The sequence below is a fragment of the Aplidium turbinatum genome, chromosome 7, assembly GCF_918807975.1.
Source record: "Aplidium turbinatum chromosome 7, kaAplTurb1.1, whole genome shotgun sequence".
NCBI lineage: Eukaryota > Metazoa > Chordata > Ascidiacea > Aplousobranchia > Polyclinidae > Aplidium > Aplidium turbinatum.
In genome coordinates this window covers 27,122,361-27,142,728 of record NC_137478.1, presented here as the reverse complement: position 1 = coordinate 27,142,728, position 20,368 = coordinate 27,122,361, and the positions used below count along the sequence as shown (strand labels likewise).

Genomic DNA, 20,368 nt, shown 5'->3' with positions numbered 1-20,368 from the left:
AGCTCATGGACATAGTTATCTCTGAACTGACCGAACGGTTTGAAAGTAGCCTGAATTCCGACTCGGCAAAGTATAAAGAACTTGCACGAATTTTTAAGACCAGCTTAGTTCCTAAAATGGTCAAAAATTATCCAGAGCTGAATAGACAGCCGATGAGTTATCAAATTGATTCATTCACAAAGGCAACATGAGAAAATCTCTGTACGATGCTAAAAGAGCTTACCAGGCATTGTCCGAGTTGGAAAAACCTCTCTATACTCAACCACTCCAGCTGAGTAAGATCTTTTTAGTTTTCCCGGTAAGCTCTGCTGCTTGTGAGAGGTCGTTTTCCAATCTTTGTAGATTGAAAACCTGGCTGAGAAATAGTTTGGGACAGAAAAGGTTGAATGCTAGCATTGTTTGCAACATTCACCAAAATAATCTTAATGACATCAGCAATCAGCATTAATGACATTGCTAATGAGTTTTCAATGCGCACTCCGTAAGACGCAATATGTTCGGTTGTAACAAGTTCTTGTGATGTGTTTGAAAGTTATTATTTTTGTCATAAAATTGCAGATGTTCTTATGTAGCTTTGATTGTTTTCAGTCTCGTGACTAGTGACTTTGTCCTGTAGTGCACTTAAGTGCAGGGATTTTAGTGAAGGAGAGACTTTTTTTGGAAAAACTAAGTATTCATTGGAAGGTCATAAGTTTGAATCACGCTGAAGGTACCAATTTTTTTGCTTGTTTCTTAATCTTGCAGCAGTCAGTCACAAAAGCACTTGTATCACTTTTATTTCCATGATTTCTTATCTGTATATTATGCTGTTAGCAGGTAATTTATCGAGGTCCAGTGATTGTTTAATAAACTTAATATCGGTACCACTAAAATTGTGTATAAAAATATGCATCCCCCCAATGTTCAAAATCGTCTAAAATTTGATAAAATATTGATTTATCTCCCCAATCCTCAACTAACTTCAGCACCACTGTCCAGAGGTAGGCAGTATCGCACTACATTTGTAGCATGATACTTTTGTAGTGCCATTACTAGCGCATTACTTTTTGGCAGCAAAATCGAAAGCAGCGCTACACTTTTGTTGGAGTACTAGCGGTGCTACTTTTTTCCCAATTTGTTTTCTAGGTCATTTTAACTTCACAATGTCCTTGAATACTTTCCAGTGTCAGTTAAAGAGAAAAGTAATGCGTGGAAGTAGCGGTAGCACATTTTATTTTTGGTCCAGGTATCTGTAGTTCATTTCTTTTCATTAACTGGTAACAACAGCACACCTCTTTTTGCATATTGTAGCGATAGCATGCTACTTTTAAAGTAGCGGATGTCCACCTCTGGTTTTTTCCGTAGTTACTCAATTGTCTTGGTCTGAGTCTTGGAATGATTTTTGACATTTCTCATTAGTAAAATTATAACTTGGTTTTCTCTGTGCAGAGCTTTCGTATGAGGTGATGTAAATGCATACAAAGTTTACATAACTTATTAAGCTGCTGATTTTTGCTGGTTTAAATCTATATATAGCCAATCCAAGAGGCATTTTTATTAGAAAATCAAAGCTTATGTTATTGTAAAACGTTCCGGTTAAAGGACATAATGGCAACACCATCAGCCAACAACTCGCATCAAAATCAACAGAGAGGCGTCCAAAGAGCAGGGATGGGATTTTTAAATCACTTTAGAGGGTAATGTTTGTTATTAATTTATCAAAGTCTTTTGTGTGCAGGCATTGTTATGATGCATCAGTCTGAAATTGCTAACTTTTTGAATTTGATTTATGAAGGAAATACTTGTCTTCAAAACAGGAAAGCCTCTTTAGAAGCTTATTCCTGATGAAGTTTAGATACAAGCATGGTTGCTATGATGTTCACTGCCAAATGCATTCAATGTGTGTTATTTTTCTTTTGTGCTACTTGATTCCAAGACATGAGTTGTTTTTTATGGTGCATATTGTCTTCTGTGACGTTTTTGATTAACTGCTTTCAACATAACAGTATGTTGTTGGTAGTAAATGTGACCATAGTCCAGTTAAGTTTTTATTTAAGCAGACAAGTTTACTTACTTGTGGCAATGTTTTTTAAGTGCTTGCATGTGGGGATTTTGCACTTTTTATGTACTTATGCAAAACAGTAGGATGGCACAGCGGATAAGGTGTTTGCTTTCCTATCATGCAATCCTGGGTCGATTCTCGGCTTTAGCTGGTTGTTCAAAAACACCACTCACCTCTAACCAGGGTATAATAAATTGAGTGCGCATAGTAGCTGAATGAAAGATGACAAAGAGAATTGAACTAGCCAGTGGCCACCCTACTCTTGTTAGTGCCGTCGGCTTAGCACAATGAAACCCTAAGTATATTACGGTAAGTATATTCGTATAGAGCCTTAGAGCCAAAAGTATTAAGAGCCAAACCTTAAGTATATTCTCATCCCCCAATGCTTGGATCAAGTATGGGCTCACCTTTTACACACAAGCAAAAAATATGATGTGTTGTAATTTGTTTCATATGTTTTATGTTATTGCAGTTTTCATGATGCATTGAATGATGCTTCTCCTCATCAACGGGTTACAATCGATAAGAAATACATTGAAAAAGCATCTAAATTAATGGACAAAGTATGATAAATATGAAAAGATATAGGTTATGTTTTGTGATATTCAAAATCCAATTATGCGTTTTCATAAGAAGTTGATGCTTACGCTTTAGCTTATGATTTGCTTGTGTTTAGCTTGCGTCTGCTACTATTCGGTGAGTCTGATTCGGTGAGTTCCTAACCTCTAACCCCTAACCTTAAAACGGCAATGATAATTAGGCTATGGTACCCAATAATTTTCCAATTATGCAAACCTGGTTCGACTCCCGGCTTTAGCTGGTTGTTGAAAACACCGCTCACCTCTACCCAGGGTGTAATAAATTGGGTGGGCGTAGTTGCTGAAGTAAAGGCGGCCGAGAGAAAAGAACTGGCCACTCTACTCTCCTTAGTGCCGAAGGCTTAGTACAATGAGAGCCTTATCTTCTCATACCCGACACTTGAATCAAGTATGGGACCCCCCTTTACCTTTTTACCCGATAATTTAAAAAAAAAAAAATCCCCCGTTAAGGGATCGGACTCACCGAAACGGGCCATTCCGGTTTAGTTTATATTTTGTAGCCTGTAACAACAAGGATTTTCATGCAATCCTTGAATGACCCATCACTAAATTGAACTAAAGTGTAATAATTAAATCAAACAAGAATGTGTCAATGATAAATTGTTTTGATTGAGAATGAATTTTTCTGTATGTTAGGTACCAGTACCATACATTAAATCAAGTTTATTTAAGACGGCTGTCTGTGATGTACAATGTACAGGCTGTTTAAATCAAAACGCTTTGCTTTTTTCAGGTTGCCAAACTTTGCCAGCAACATAAAATGAATTTAAAAAACAGTCCTCCTTATATTCTTGATATCTTACCAGATACTTACACCCATCTGTGTCTCATTATTCAAAGGTGGGTGCAACTTTCTGCATTTCATTTATTATCAAATTTGTCTAAAACATGTTTGTTTTATATAAAAAGTACCAAGCAGTAAGAAAATGAAAATTGTCTATATTTCATTACTAATCATGAAATGATGTCTGTTTTATGTTTTCATACATAATCTATTCACGCTTAGCCAATCATCCAACCTTAGTTCGTTTTTACAAGTGACCGGGTGAATGATTTTTTGCAGCAATTGTCTTCTCTATGTAGGCTACTATCACTGTATCGTTTTTGGAATCACTCAGAATTAAGTTTCAAAGCTGTATGTTAAATTAAAAGAATTAAATTTTTTTAACTCATTTTTAGAATATTTATGAAAAATTGCACAAAGCAAATTTAACGAATAGGTTCAATACACAAATGTGTTCTTCGCACCTTAACAAATTGCTTGCCTGTTAAAGGTATGAAGATCGATTACAAGTTCTTAACGATTGCGAATACTTTCGAGTGTTTCTGGATAATTTAATGAAGAAGTGCAAAGAGGTATAATATAATGATTTAAGAACCTTTGCCTGTTGGATTTTCATGTTACTAAATTTTACCGATAAACAAACTGATTCATCTTATTAAGCTGTTGATTTCCTAACTAAGTCCGAGTGATCTTCATCATATAGATTAACCCACTCTTTATTGGCTTGTCATCTGCAGTGTAGGACAATCTGTTTGCTTTTTTGCAGTTGTATCTCCCATAAAATGTACCATTGTACTAGCTCAAAGTCAAGAACTATTTATTTTAGGCATAGGAGAGGCACTACTTTATGCATTTTAAGTATATAAATTGAGATGCATAAAGCAAAGTTGCATACACGATGCATTTTGCTTAAGAAAAACTATCAAATTACTTCAGCCTGATGCGTCAGAAAAGAAAGTTAAAAAGCAGTTGTCGGCTGCATGATCACGTCACGAATGAGACCATAGCGATTGAATTTTTGATCAACATTATTTCTTGTTATTCAAAACACCATCACCATGACCCACCAAATGCAACTTATTTATGCACTGCCACAAAAATACTTTTCAGGCCATCAAGCTGTTCAAGGATGGCAAGGAACGGATGTTTGATGAAACATCTCAGCAACGCAGGAGCCTCACTAAGCTTTCTTTGGTCTTCAGTCACATGTTGGCTGAGCTAAAAGCTGAGTTTCCGGATGGCCGATTCATTGGCGAAGATTACAGAATCACTAAAGCAGAAGCGTCCCAGTTTTGGCACAATAATTTTGGAACTAGGTAGGTTGTTGCATGTCTTGTTTTATCTTAGGACATGTGTTGTTTTTGCTCTGATCATACCAGACAGATTACAAACAAACTAAAGTGATTTAAAACCTGTGTTGTGACTTTTACAATGAATGACTGTGGGAATCCTTATATGGATAAACATCTATGAAAGCTTAATTTGCGTAAGCTACTCAGAAGCTTTGAATTGAAGCAAGCATGTTATACCTTTCTCTCCTACACAAAATGACTCAATTGTTTTAATGTCTCTCATCTATAAATAATTTTTAACTTCTACATTACGGTATATATAATTATATATAAAACAATGAAAACTATTAATACTACAAAAAGTACTCAATGCCAAGCAAAAAGGCAAAGCAGAGCGAATTAAATCAAATATAGTTATTACTATCTGAAGCCTTTACAAATTGTTTCACCTAACGGATCATCAGAAGGTCTTATTCAAATTTGAATAAGATTCTATTTGAATAAGACCTTCTGATGATCCGTTAGGTGAAACAATTTGTAAAGGCTTCAGATAGTAATAACTATATTTGATATAATTATATATAAGTATCTTTTTAATTTTTTCTGATTAAGTGTCATTGAAAGGTTACCTGATGTTTAAAGCATATGTTTAATATGCAATTGCGTTAGTAGGGTGTAACACAGTGGTTCCCAACCTTTTTTATCCGGTGGACCCTTTTAGTAGTTATTCAAATCTAAATTCCCTCCTATAAATTTATTTTGTTGAAAACTCGTTTACATTAATATTTTAATCTAAGTCTTGGAAAACAAACTAAACTTTCACTAGTAATAAGCTTTTAAGCCTGTAGGCTAATATTCCTTTTCATACTAAAATAATTTAATTAATGAAGAGCGGTGCTGAAACGTATTTTATTCAAAGAATACACTCAATCAAAATATAAAAGTCAATGCATTTAACAGTCTGTGTGAAGCTTATGATTTTTTGTTTTGACAACTCATGAATGTGGTAGAAGAGTAGGCTATTGGAAAGAGCACAACGAATATCATTCTCCACATCTAATCTGCGCATAGATAAGTGAAAGCAAACCGGAGGATACTTCGAATAGCTTTCTCTGTCACTTTGGGATAGGAATTACACATTAATGGCCAAAATCCAGTGATTGATTTTTCTCTGAATAAGTCTCTTGCGCAAGAATCCGTTTTGAGTTCTAAAAATTCATCCTGCAATTTATCGGGAAGGTTTTCCATCAACAATGTGAATGAATTTCGTATTAAATCAAGCTTATCGTCATAAACGTCAGGAAAATATCAAATGAATTCTACTTCTAATGAGCTTGAAATGTTGCAAAATCAATTTTTTTTCCAACTCTGGAAAAACTTGTTCTTTGTCGTCAACAACCAGCACCGATGATAATTCCTTAAACATGGTAATGTGTTCAATATTTATTTTAACTTTTCTCTTTCAAATATCACGCTTGCTGGTGAAAACTTTCAAAGCATCTTTAAATGCTGAGCGGTATGGCATCTGCTTCTTGAAGGGCACCCAAGCCAGGCTGGTCGAAAGGTAGAGGCCAGACAAAGCGTAATCCCCCTGTTACGGACAATTTTCACCAAATCAAACGTCATATAAAACCGTTCAGGTCTACTGAATCTTAGCGTATTACGTCATGGAATTTTTCCTAAAAAATGAGCCAATGTTGCACCATCGTTCGTAAGACCTGATAAAACATTGCATCATCACCTTTGAACACTTGTTTGAATTGCTTCACAATTCCTTTCATTATTGCGTCACAGTGACTGTTTACGTGAGTTTGAGATATCGCAAATTATTCTGATCATTCGTAAAGTTGTTGCTTGAAAGTTGGTCGCAAATTTAACTGTTTCGCTTAGTGCTTGCTAGCTGGACAAAGTTTCCGTCTTTTATCTAAGTAGTTTGGATTGTAGTGACAAGTTTTTAGTGGTGTATCGCATTGCACCCCATTTTCGATAGCCGCGGGCTAATTTTACAGAAATACACTTTTTGAATAGACGTTTCAAAAGAGTGTTTCTTTTCGGTCATTGCATGCAGACGAACGGATCCGGGAATCTTATGTTACAATTTTCCCACGAAGAGATTATGGTTTACCGCTGTGACCACCCCCCACGATCAGGACAGCAAAGCCTTCTAGTAACCTACTTTAAGACAATCTCCTAATAACAGTGACGTTAATCAATCACTTTCTTCCAACCTGCCTTCAGCCAGCATGGAAGCAGTAACCTACAGCTTGTAAATTCACATGGTAGGCTATCTGCTTATTTATAGCTGCTTATTTAGGCTATCGATCTATTTGAACGGAGATGGCGATTGGATATTGGTGTTTTTCCCTTGCATTTTCAGATTTAGTTTATTCATTGGACCAAACAAATAAGCAAGGAATCTAATCCATCTGTTATCATTCAGCAATGAAACAAATTTCAATTTTATTTAAAGATCAAAAAATAATTTAAGCTCGTCTCTGAGCTCAAACACTCGCTTGGTTTGTTTCCTCTTAAAAGTCATCGAGTATTTGAATGAAAAAGAAGTAGGCCTACCTGCTGGCCTGCATCCATGTCAGTGCACAGTTGCTATAATCGGGAGTTAATCTAATAATAATTTCCTCTTTAACGCTATAGTGTAGGCCAACTTACTAGGCTTAAAAAGGTTTACAATGCTGAAACCAAATTCCCCCCTGAAAATTGCAAAATTCCCCCCTAGTGGGGAATTCCCCCCCGGTTGGGAACCGCTGGTGTAACACTTTACACACTTTTTTTACAAATTGCTGCTGGCTAGTTATTGTGGTTTGCAAAATGACCTAACTTGATCAAGGGGGAAAAAATTTTTGAAAAAAAAAGTCATTTAAGCGGGCCACGCTCCCAATTTTTGTGACGAAACCCCAATAACCCCACTATTTGCTATATCTCATCCCACGATGGAGGTAGAGAGCTAATTTTGCCACCAAAAGATGCAGAATATGAAAGTTTATATCCAACTTATGAATGTACCATAGCCCTAAACCCTTTAGTTTTTTCTATAATTGAGAATAACTGTTTTTGACAGTAAAATTTGCATCTTTCGTAACCAAATGCTTGTATTTCAGATCATGGCTCAGATGAATGTCATTAAGCCCATACAGATAGCCTTTATTCAAACTCACAACTGTGTAACTAGTACAGTCATTAAACAGAAGACAAGCTTGGAAAAGGTCCCAATTTTAAGCCTACTGTCTCTGATGTTGCAAGTCTCGACACACGACAACTGAGCGAGACAAACTGGACTTACAAATGCTTACAAAAATGAAAAGTCATATTTTATGATCTAAAACAGAAAATATGACTTTATTACGACTGACAAGCTTCGATGACTTCAACCACTCTTTGCCATTCGTTTGTCTCTTTTCTGAGGGGTTTCTCTTAAGCTTCACAATAAACCGTGACACCGCAAAGCAACTAGATAAATTATATAGGCTATGTCACCACAGTTCCGAACGGCTAAACTTTCGCTACCGTCGCCCACTTTGGTCTTTGCCCACTTGGCTCATCGCCCACTTAGTCCGTCGCCCACTTGGCTCGTCGCCCACCTGGTCTCGCCAGGGTTGGCTGATTTAAATCATTGATTTAAATCAAACAATAAAAATCAATTAAAAAAATCAAATGATTTTTTATTTGCTAAAATAAAAATAAATACATCAACAAACGTTTCACTGCTTCTCTGTAATACAAAAGTTATATTTAAATACTTGAGGCTATAGGCTATGCATGTTTTGAAAGGCAACTTAGTTTACTTGGCAGTTCACAAACAGTGTTGTTCACTAAACATAGCTTTTGAGCCAGTTTTTTCCACTTTTGGTCTACTTCAATCAGAAGTTTGAAATCGATTGGGCACTGCAAAAGCTGGCGAGCTTGTATTTATGTACAAACTTCTCAATGCAAAATAAACTGCAATTTTGTGTCATCTGAACTTTTATTGTTTTGGTATGGTACGTCGGTAACATAATTATATTACACAGTTAAACTTTCTTTGCAAAAAGTCTGGTTGTAGGCTATGCATCAGTTGAGCAAAAAAGCAAAGTAATGTGTGCTCAAACGTAAGGAAAGGTTTTAGTGTAGTGAGATGACAGTCTGAGACGTACCTCAATCTCGATATGCACATTATGATTTAGTATAAAGCAACATATCACACCTACTTAACAATATGTGCAATAGCGTGACGCGACAATTTATCAAAAGACAATTTATCGAACGACAGTTCATAGAACGACAGTTTATCGAACGACAGTTCATCGAAACGACTGTTTATCAAAACGACAGTTCATCAAACGACTGTTTATCGAAACGACAGTTTATCGAACGACGAAGCACATATGCAATGGAATACTCAGGGGCTAGGGGATAATGGTTAGGGTTACTGGTTAGTGCTTAGGGGTTAGGTTTTCGATTAACTGTGGTTCGGTAAATTGTCGTTCGATAAACTGTCGTTTCGATAAACTGTCGTTCGATTAATTGTCGTTCGATAAACTGTCGTTCGATAAACTGTCGTAGTGCCGTGCAATAGACACTAGACAGGCTAGCCTACAATGTGATAATAAAAATGATTAAACACTTGCAAAGCAAAGCCTTTCAATCAATCAAGGGGTTGAAAATAATTCTGCTATCTTACTAAAATAATCTCTTCCCCCAAGTAGACTCGACGCTTTTTATATAAAAAAAAATCAAAAAAATCTGATTTAAATCAAAAAAATCCGATTTAAATCAAAAAAAATCCGATTTTTTTAAAAATATCATGATTTTTTCCAACCCTGGGTCTCGCCCAAGTGGGTATCGCCCAGTTGTCGTGTACCGGCAAGTCTTGTAGAAGAAGACATTCGCCAAACTTGGGTTTTTGCAAACTTAGGAAGTGTCTTGATATCATGTCGAAGAATTAAAGAAAAGATCAAAAGCAGTTTAAATCTTTTTTCTAGTTTGAAGGCACAACCAAGAAAGACTCGCATCTCCAAGCTACTTGCAAAAAATTGCCAATTTTGAAAAACAATGTAATGAGCTATTTGACATTTGCTCGTGTAAATGCAACTTCGCATTTGACAGTACCATCAATGAAAAAGATATCTCCTGCACAGACCATTGGAAAACAAAGGTTATTTGCTCTTGTCCAATGTCGTCAAGAGTTCATCCAAAAGAGCTAAAATTTCTTTTAGATCAGCGCTCAGAACGTAACATGGTGATTGGTGGTGTTGGTGTGGTTGTCAGTCGCAAAAATTTGAAGCAAATGCAAGACAGAACTCTCAGAACTTGCCATAAACACGCTATTTGAGAATCAAACTTTTCAAAATTGGTGAATTGGAAGCAGGACAACTCGTCATTCTGAACAACATTGTTCAATTTATTGTGGATGTATATGTTCCATCTTTCTTTCAAATATACTTGCATCGCAGTGCCGTACAAGGTCCATCAGTTGTCCTAAAAATGAGAAGCTTCATGAAAGCATGTAATGCTTCTGAACCAGCAAAGAAATGCTTCATTGACCACTGTAAGAAATGGATGAACCCAAAGACAGCTGCGCTGGGTGCACTGCATGCCAACATTGATGTATCTAGGATTTCAACAGCAAAAAAAGCAGATACCAAAGCTCTGTTGCGGTCAAACCGTCCGCTGACGGCATTTATGGATGCAACTTCTGCATTTTTACCATGTCTGACAGCAGGGAGTAAGGATGGTTGGGAAGTGTTTCGAAACAACAATACTTCTTATGAGCGATTGATAGGCCACGTGAAAGAAACAATTAATAGCAAAAAGATCCGTGACACAAGTGATGTTGACATAAAGACAAAGAGTTACATTAGCAATGCATCCTATTCGCAATGAGAAATTAACAGGACAATGTACTTTGTCTAGCATGTATTGTATAGTTTTGTGTTGATTGTTTCATGCCTCATTAATTTATTGAATAAAACAATAGCGTTCTTATACAGCTTACAAGTTTGATTTAAAGGTTATGTTTAATGACTGAATGACAATCGTGCAAGCCAAGATCTGAAATACAAGCATTTTGTTTCAAAAATGACAGATTTTACTCTCAAAACAGTTTTTCTCAATTATAGAAAGAAGTAAAGGTTTTAGGGCTATAGCATGTTCATAAGTCGGATAGAAACTTTGGTATTCTGCATCTTTTGGTGGAAAAAGCAGCTCTCTATCTCCACCAGGATACGAGATATAGCAAATTTGGGGTAATGGGGATTTTGCAACAAAAACGGGGAGCGTGGCCTGCTTAAACAATATTTTTTTTCCAAAAATTGTTTTCCATTGATCAAGTTAAGTCATTTCGCAAACCACAATAACTAGCCAACAAGTAAGTTGGTCGGAGTGTTACACCCTAAATGCGTTAGTCCAGTTTTTAATCTCAGTCTTCTTTAACCCACGTGAGACGTTTCTGTAGGTTGTCGTACGTCCTATATTCTGTGATTCCAACATCCTATCTCTCTTCCATTGTTGTATTCGAAACTGAGCAGTCATTTGCAATGATTTGTTCTTATCTTTCATAGAACGATCATACCGTGGAAGGTGTTCCGCCAGGAGCTGATTAAAGTCCATCCGATTTCTTCAGGCTTGGAAAGCATCGCGTTGAAATCGACGATAGATCTTGTTTGCAATGATCACATTTCAAATTTTGAGTTCGACGTCTTTTCTAGGCTCTTCCAGGTGAGTTGTTCTTCAAATCACCGGATTTCTTTAGTTTTCAGCCACACAAAAAATACTTGTCTATCATTGAACAACCCAGGTAACAAAATTCGTCATTTTTATATTGAGAAGACGTTGAATCAATGCAAAATAATGGATAAATAGAGTAAAATTAATCGATTTTGCTGACGGAAATTGGACGTTGACATAAACACAATCCGTGACGTGTCGAAAGTCTTCGATGTTGTTTCCCGGTTTTGTAGTTGATTTCATACTTTTTTCAAAATAATTAGATTCTTTTTCTGAATATAATATTGTTTGTGGTTTTTTAGTACGTACCGTATCTGAGAAGTCTAAACTGAAAATCGTAGCACAGCCGTGATGTTTTGAAACGTTACATAAACGTGATATGCAAATTACCAAAGACACATTGCTTACACTTCATGCTTTTTTCAGCCCTTTTTCTTTTTGCTGTTTTGCATTGATTCAACGTCTGCAGACGTTGAACTAATTTAAAAAACGACTGAGTTGCTGACTGGATACCTTAGTTGAAATTGATTAGTGTGATTAATTTTGAATTAGATTAGATTATCAAATCGCTAATCTATTGATTACTTGCCGCTTTTGTTGCTTACAAGTCCTCCAGGTTTCCCAGAAACATTTGAATCTCATTTCGGCAAAGGCTTGTTTTAAGACATTGAAGTTAAATCAATAGTTAAATCTTTTTGTCATAAACTTTTTCCAATTTTTTTTTATACAAAACATTCATGAGTAATCCATTTCAAAAAATTAAATGATTCCATGGGGATACGTCATAAATTTTGAAATTTTTATCTTCGTCTGAAGATGCGCTTTAAGTGTCATGTGAAAAATGTCATCAAAGTAATAGGAGCAAGTTACAAGCACTTTACATTTCTTTGTTTGTACTTTTTGTGCGTTTGGAGTCTAATATTGTCGGAACAACTTGCGATTTTCAATCATAAAACCGTCCTTTGCGTTTTGATTTTCTGGAATTGTGACAATTACGATTTTTTACTCGTTTGAGGGGGCGACTTGTCGTTCGTCAATGATTAACTGTTGACTGTGGCAATGGCGTACTGAATATTGCAAGCACTTTTGCGTTGTACGCAATACAGTGAAGCACAATTAATTGGAAGTGTTTCACTAGCCTGAGGGGTCAGTGGCATCATTGGCTTACTTTTCCCCAGCAGCTACAAATGTCAACACAAATGACTTCTCATTGTCGGTTGATTGGAAAACTTAAAGAAAAAGTGCTATTTGTTATTCGTGTGGTGAAAAGCGATCAATAATTTCGATTTTAAAACATCTTCTTATTGTAAAGAAAAACACGCTGTTTTGGCATTAAAGCTGAATTAAACATTCGAAAACAAAATGCTAGCTAATAAATAATTACCTAAGCCTAATACTTATGAGCAAAATGATTGGAACGCCTGGTTAATCTAATAAAAAAAATAAAGAGCTCTAAATGTGAATGCTAATTGGATGAGTTTAGTATCTACATTTTGGCTCTTTATTTTTTGATTGAGCTTCTTTTCTTATGTAGAAACAATGTTACAAAAGCTTTTTTAAAGAAGTTTTGCGTCAAAGCTTTGTTTACTGTGGACACGGTTTAATGTTTATTTTCTCTTGCGTTGAACGCAGACTAGCTTTTTCATTGGGTACACTAACCTCACGTACTTGCCGCTCCTTTTGTGACTCTGCTGCAGTTCGAAGTACCAAATTTCTCGTCAAGTGCGTTTTTGAAGCTGACTGTTTATGGTAATTTTCCACCTTTTTTATGTGAGTGTATTCTTGCGTTTTAAGTTTCTGAAAGAAAAGTTTTCGTGTTGTATCCACGTCCAGCATAGTGAATATCGTAGTAAAACGATTTGTTCATTTATATATGCTTCTTTTTAACAGTATTTTGTATACTGGACAGTGTATCTGTGATATCACTGCCCCACTCTAGCCAAAAACGTTAGCCGTTACGCCTTTTGTTCAATTCTTTTTAATATGAAACTGCGTTGCTTTTGTGCGTACACTTTACAATTTATGAATACTGAGATAATTCTTGAAATAGGGCCAACAAGCACTGTAGAATCTGCAAAAATGACCAATTCTGCAGTTGACGCTCAGTGTGCACCAAAAGTATTTCCTAGAGGTCACAAAAAGTTACTTCGGCAATGGTAACAGACTGCAAGTTTTGAAATGTGTAACTTTACTATCACTATGTACATTTGTGTGCATTGATGGAGTAAATGGAATCCGGGCATTACTCACTTTCTATATTCTTACCACTCCCTGAAGCAGTGACTGCCATTGCATTACCGGTGTAAAAGGAGTTACAATTTATGATGATATTTATATACTGTAAGCATCGGCAAGACTTTTCATTGAGAGCAACCACGCTCGCTTTATTATTTTATGAAAATGCGTCCGTTTCAACATCATCTTTCGAATGATGGCAAATCACAAAATGCCTGTGATCATTTCGGAGGGGAAAGAGAAACTGTTGCCTACTTTTCTGAAAGGAAGTTCTTTCTTTTTACGCGTTTCCTTTAGTTGTAAATGCAATAGGACTTTCATGCTTTTCCATCATATGATTCCAGATGTTTACTATTCTCAGCAGCATAACGCGTCACTGTCAGCCCACAAATAACTCGCACTCAATCTCCGTTCACAAACGTAGAGTAGAACACCAGCGCCTAACCAGGAAGTAAACAGAGCACAAATGACACCATTTCTTTCATGCTGCAGTGTCATTGCAAGTTAAGATAATGAGAATCATGTAATTATGAGCACGTTGCTTCCGTATTCTGAGTACTAAACTTCCCATACGAGTGGAATATCGAAAAGCTTCAAACATTATCGCTTAAAGTATTTGTACACAACGCACACACGTTTAATACTAACCTATGGCGTTGTGTCAAAATTACTTTGTGTGTCACTTGTCTACCTCAGAAAATGACCTGCCAAGTGTTACAGGTTTAAGCCGGTTTTCACCATTTTTTTCTCAGTTTCAGCCAGCCAATAATCGAATCTACTGTAAATATCTCCATACTTGTTTGTGTCATGCGAGATAATGATGATTGTAACTTTAAAGTGGTCAACTGTGGTAGTGTAATGGGTGGTTTAATTCGTAGTGCAGTGAAAGACCTTTAAAATGTTATACGACATCCTTTGGAGTATAACTTCTGCAAGGCTCATGTCAACCTTTCCTTTTGCGATCCTTTGGGTGTTTACGATAATACATATTGTTTTTTAACAGCGGGTTATCTGATCAAATTCTATTTGTTTTTGATCAACTCTTAGTTTGACTTGTTTGTTTAGAACCAAAAGAAATATAACAAAAAATTGAAAAAATTACCGCAAACAATACCGGAAAGGAATATAACATGAAAAATACAAAAAGACGCAAAAGATAATTATTACAAGAAAAGAAAATGCGCCAGCTGTACATATTACTATCGACGGAATCCTTGTGGAACAAGTCAAACGCTTTACCTATCTAGAGTTGTTACAGTGGGACACGCAATAACTCAACATGGCAGATGCGGTAGGGAAATATTGAGACGAATAAAAATAGCAAGCAACAACTTTGTAAAAATGAAAATAACATTTACAACACGCAAAATTAACATCAACACTTCGCAATAATTTTATTCAAAAACATCTACTAGAAGGAAAAATAAATGGAAAACGAAATAGGGGCAAACCACCAAGAATTTGGACTAATGAAATTGCAGACTAGTCAGGACTTGGTGACAGAACTGCAATAAAAATATCTTGCTACAGAGAAACTTGGCGCTTCATTGCCTCCAACCCTCGACGAGAGGAAGAAACTTAATGATGATATAATCAGAACCAATACTTGGCCTTCACTTGAAAAGTTATGTGTAATCAGTGGGATTTTTTAAGTAAAATCTTTGCACAGCGTCTCAAAGTTATGTATATGACCCTAGCCATCGATAAATCTAGATCAAGGGTTGGTAGTGTAGTGGTTGTTGGTAACCTATTGTATGAGATTGGTTGTTCCAAACTTGTTGTACCACTTTCAGAAAGTAATTCTGGGTAATGGGTTTATGGTAGGTATAACAGAAGTCATAAAGTATTTCTACAAAAATTTGTACTTGTTTGCGATTTATTTACACATAACTGATCAAACATGATTAATCTGTTAAAGAAGGAGAACTTGCAGCTTAGCTGAGGTGCAACACTATCTTATGCATGAATATTACTGGTCAACGCATCATTTGGTGCCTGGAATGTTAGGCCTATTTCAGGTATATCTGGGGCGCTGATTCCGAAAATGCAGTCATTTTTTTCATAAGCTCTAGTTTTCAAGATATACAATACATTATACAATTATACATATACCCCCGTGATCCTTTGTGGGAAATATGTGTTGGTAATATTTCTTTAGAACTTTTCAAACGGATCTAAAAATTTCTAATGCGTTTTCTATTTGTACCGCGAAATGCATGAAGTGAATCTGCACAACATCGCTGGCCCTTAGAGTTGAAAGTACGTAAAACTTTGCTCATCAACCGCTTATGCCAGAGAAAAAAGTCTTTATCCTTCCATTTCATATGAAGCTTGTTCTTAACCTGAAAAGCAATAGTTTAATTCATCGGAGATGAAATATGCTTTTAACACTTGTGCAGTAAAACATGAAAAACCAGGTCAGGTGAACTTTGGAAGACCGACAAATCAGGCAGCTGATAGATATTCTCAGTACCCAGCTTAAGTCACATAAACGAAGCACGATTGGCTGCTTGGAACTTACTTGTGCTGGTTGTGAAATGTTTTTGGAAAATCACAGCACAAGCAACTATGCTGAACTTGTAGATCATGTGGTAACAAAATTTAGAAATCTTAATTGTAACATGAAACATCAAGTCCATTCTTTATTCTTACAACCACGCAGATTACATCCTAAAAATCTTGGTAGGTCAAAATCGAGGCTCACACTACGACGACGACGACGATCCATCATTAGATTTGAACAGTAGCAGGTTTTTTTGGTAATTGGGTTTGAACTGTTGCAATGCGCCACCAATATGACGTCTCCTTTAATATCTGACAGTTGTAAATCAGTACGAGAACTCTAAGACAAGAAAGCATTCTTCTAATCTACATGCATGGTGGGTAAGGTCTTTACTCTCCAGCATACCTTATTTTTGCACGCCTTGTGTCCAAGATGATGATGACAATTGAGATGAAAATGAAAGGTTAAAAATAATCGGTCCTATTTTTTATCAAAACACCACAACCATATGTTTTATAAGTACACTACTTGTTCAGTTTGAGTAACATATTCGTTTGTGGAGTAACCCAGCCAGCGAAACAGTCCATTCATGCGTTGATTCAACGTCTGCAAACGTGAACCGCAATTTAGTGCATGGATGGCTAGCAGCGGATTGGGTGTCATGACAGTTGCACTTTCGAAAAAAATAGAAAATATAAGCTTTGTTGCAACTTGCCCCCAACACCAGCAGTCTTTTTACGTTGAGTCAACGTCAACAAATGGCTGAGTATGTCAGCTTTGTTGACTCATCACTTTCCAAATCCAACTTGCAATGGCTTGACTCAAAAATATGCTGGTCTTGGTTTTTCTGTCTAAATTAAGATAGTCAAGTTTCGATTTTTACCAGGTCTAAATTTTCTTTATTTGGTGTGCCTGTCGCAGTTTACTTAATATTTGCTGGGTTTCTGTGTCGTTTTGAGTGGAGTTGCAATGGGAGTTCAGGCAGCAGTGGCCGAGTGGTTAGCGCGTTGGGCTCGCAGTCGAGAGCCTGCATGTTGGACTCCAGCCACCCGCACTTGCTGTTGTTTCTCTGGCAAGAAACTTTACGATAATTGCCTCTACCCAGTGATTGATTTCGAGTAATGGGTAGTACCAAATTCAAGTCATAAGTAGATCGGCTGCAGCGTGGGTCAGGTGTACGTCGGAAGGCGTACACCGATGCATAGCGCTCAAGTCCGCTTTCCCGCAATGCATGATAAAGATAATGTGTATCAGTAGTTGTAATTGCATTTGGATCTATTTGTGAAGGCGCGATTTCAAGAAATGATATCAGTGTCGATAAACCTGAAAGTTAAATTGCTGTATTGATATGAAAGCAAGTGCAGTATTGATATAAAAGCTTGTACAATATCATAACTGCTTCAGTGGGGAACATTTTAATAAGCAATTAATGCTCATATGACCTTTCGCCCTCTTGCTATTTTGTGCTGCAACAGCCAATTTACGAATAAAAGTATCTTTTTTCAAGTATACATCATCATAAAGAAGATACGCAACTAGTGTGTATTGTATAGTCTATAATCATATTATTAATAGTCTATCTGTAATAGTATATGTAATTTGTCTTATGCGTTGCAGCCTTGGTCTACACTGCTCAAGAACTGGAATATGCTTGCTGTCACACATCCGGGATACATGGCTTTCCTGACGTACGATGAGGTCAAAGCGCGGCTTCAAAAATACATCAACACCCCTGGAAGGTATATAGTAGTGTTATAGCATATACTTTATAAACTATAATATTATACCAGAATAAAACTTAGAGAAAGCTATAACAGCAGTATGGAAATGGTTATGGGCAGGTCATATAGCAAAATATCAGCACAACAGATAGACTAACAACTTGGACACGCTAGGAAAACAAACGCAACTGAGAAAAGCCAAAAATAATATAAAGATACCAAATTGACAAAGAATATGGAACAACAAACTGGTAGACAAAATAATACTGAAGCTCAACAGAAACTACTATGGTAGTTTTCTAAAAGTTTTATCAAAAAATTTTAATGCCTTAATATTTCAAAACCAAACCAGACGTAAGCATCGTCGTATTTTATTATGCAAATTCATTTTCGTGTTTGGGTTCTGTCTACCAAATAAGATCAAGTTATGTCTTTAATCACCAAATTATGGATGTGTGACTGTCAGGTCTCTGTACGACCTTAGTATAACTAGAGGACTTTGTTTTTCAAATTCAACTTTAGTCCTGGTTTTAGAATACAACAGGACATTTTAAGACCTCTGGGGATAAAATTGAAATTTTCGTCCAAAAATTCGGGGAGAGCTTTGGTATCAAGGTTTTTGGTTAACCTGTAAGCCTACACAGGTGGAAGCCCAGACAGCTTGATTCTATAGCTCAGCCAGCCATGGATATTGACCCTTTATCTACAGACAGATGCACATTTGACTTGTTTCATAATGACAAGTGGGCCATTGCCATCACTATCTGTTCTAGCAATAGTAGCAACTATCACTAATTTACATACATTAGGCCTACTCTGGACATGGCCTACAACGGATATTGTCATTAAACTTTTTACAGTACCTAAACAGTAATTTTATGATACAACATATAGCATGATTAATCGGCTGTATAAAAAAAATTCCTTGTAAATATTTCTATGAAACATTCAACGTTGTTGTACGAAAAATTATTTACTGCTCGAAAATGGGATATTTCTATCGTGAGAAGGCTACGTAGGCTAGGCCTAGTATGAACATGTTACCGTCAGGGACTTCGATCTGGAGTAGATGTTTACATGTAGCCTATTCGCACAAAAATATCAGGGTGGCTGCTCGACTAGAAGACCTTCCAGGTCACTTCGCAGCCACCCGTTGCAGTATCCACACATTCTACGTTACCGTTTGTTTTATCTGACTTTGCTGAATATGTGTGTTTATACTCGCAACAAATAAAATGTCAATCAATCAAAAAACCTACAGAAATATTCATGCAGTATACGAAAGAGCAAAAAGCCTAAAAGTTTTGAAATGGATGTTAAGTGGATATGGTTGTATATATTTTATTTGTTAATTTAGCCAGCTAAATATCGTACACAATTCGAAAATAAAACTTTGTGAATGAACTTTTCAATCTTATTTTGAATTTACCATGTATGGCTTCTTAAGTACACCTATCATTCTTACAAAAGTAGAACTTTAAACCTTCTTTGATAAGATAGATATGTAGTCGCCAACGAAGCCACAATTGTGTGGCGAAAGCTTCACAATACACTTGAATTTATCAACTTAGTACGGTAGCCTACTCTCTACTTCTTATTAGTATTGATCGCACTACGCATCCATTTGGATCATCTGTGGGGTAAAAGCTGTACGATACCCTTGAATCAATTTGATATGGTAGTCTATTCTCTATTTCTTCAATACAGAATATTTGTATTTTCGGTACGTTTTTGCGCATGCGCACAAATCGAAATGAGCACTCTACGATGAATCAATAATTTTAACCAGGGCAAGTTAAAATTAACTCCCCCCCCCCCCCCAGTATAACAGCAGCTCAACCCTTATGACTGCTGATGTGCTGACTTAAATATTTACTTTTAATGTCCTAGTGGTCTCAACCAATTTGACTAGTCATAGAAAATGAGCTACTAATTTCCAGTCCAAACGCATGGACTAGCTTACTAAAGTGGAAAAACATATGCAGTGATATAAGGACGCTTCTGCATTAATGTGTGGATAAAGCCTGAAGGATTTATTTTTTATTACACTAAGTAGGCATGCGTTGGCGTCCAACCCTTGCAATACGGATAACAGGAGACGTTAAATCGTGAAGAGAGATAGATAGTTTTACAGCCACGCACAAAGAAAACAAGCTGAGATCTACTACTGATTGATTGATTGAATCTTTATCCTCGGACTGGGAAAGCTTCTTGCAGAGTTTAATCCTGGCAGTTTCGCATACTTGTAGAGGCTTTGAATCACTCACGCACGCCCGGTCACCGAGATTGACAGAGTAAAATTTCTGATTGTTGAAGTTATGTTGCCAGAGAATTATTCCATCCATTAGATGCCGCTGAATGGAGAGCAGTCCTTAACGTGCGTTGCTCAAGCGCACATCCCGAGAGTCGAACCAGCGCCGCTATTGATCTTGAAGTTTCTTCGTTTCAGAAGTGACGCGCTAACCAATTGAGC

At 36.6% G+C, this 20,368-nt stretch overlaps 1 protein-coding gene across 1 annotated transcript in view; it reads left to right on the top strand.

The window, feature by feature from the left end:
• The first annotated feature begins 1,453 nt into the window (after positions 1–1,453).
• The window catches only part of LOC145774019 (uncharacterized), a 29,971-nt gene continuing 11,056 nt past the window's right edge, over positions 1,454–20,368 (top strand). Inside the window, exons 1-7 of the mRNA XM_082585152.1 lie at positions 1,454–1,676; positions 2,514–2,604; positions 3,374–3,480; positions 3,915–3,996; positions 4,535–4,740; positions 11,271–11,427; positions 17,792–17,913. Of these exons, the coding sequence (XP_082441278.1) occupies positions 1,588–1,676; positions 2,514–2,604; positions 3,374–3,480; positions 3,915–3,996; positions 4,535–4,740; positions 11,271–11,427; positions 17,792–17,913 (854 nt within the window). The 5' untranslated portion in view covers positions 1,454–1,587. The remainder of the gene's footprint in view (positions 1,677–2,513; positions 2,605–3,373; positions 3,481–3,914; positions 3,997–4,534; positions 4,741–11,270; positions 11,428–17,791; positions 17,914–20,368) is intronic.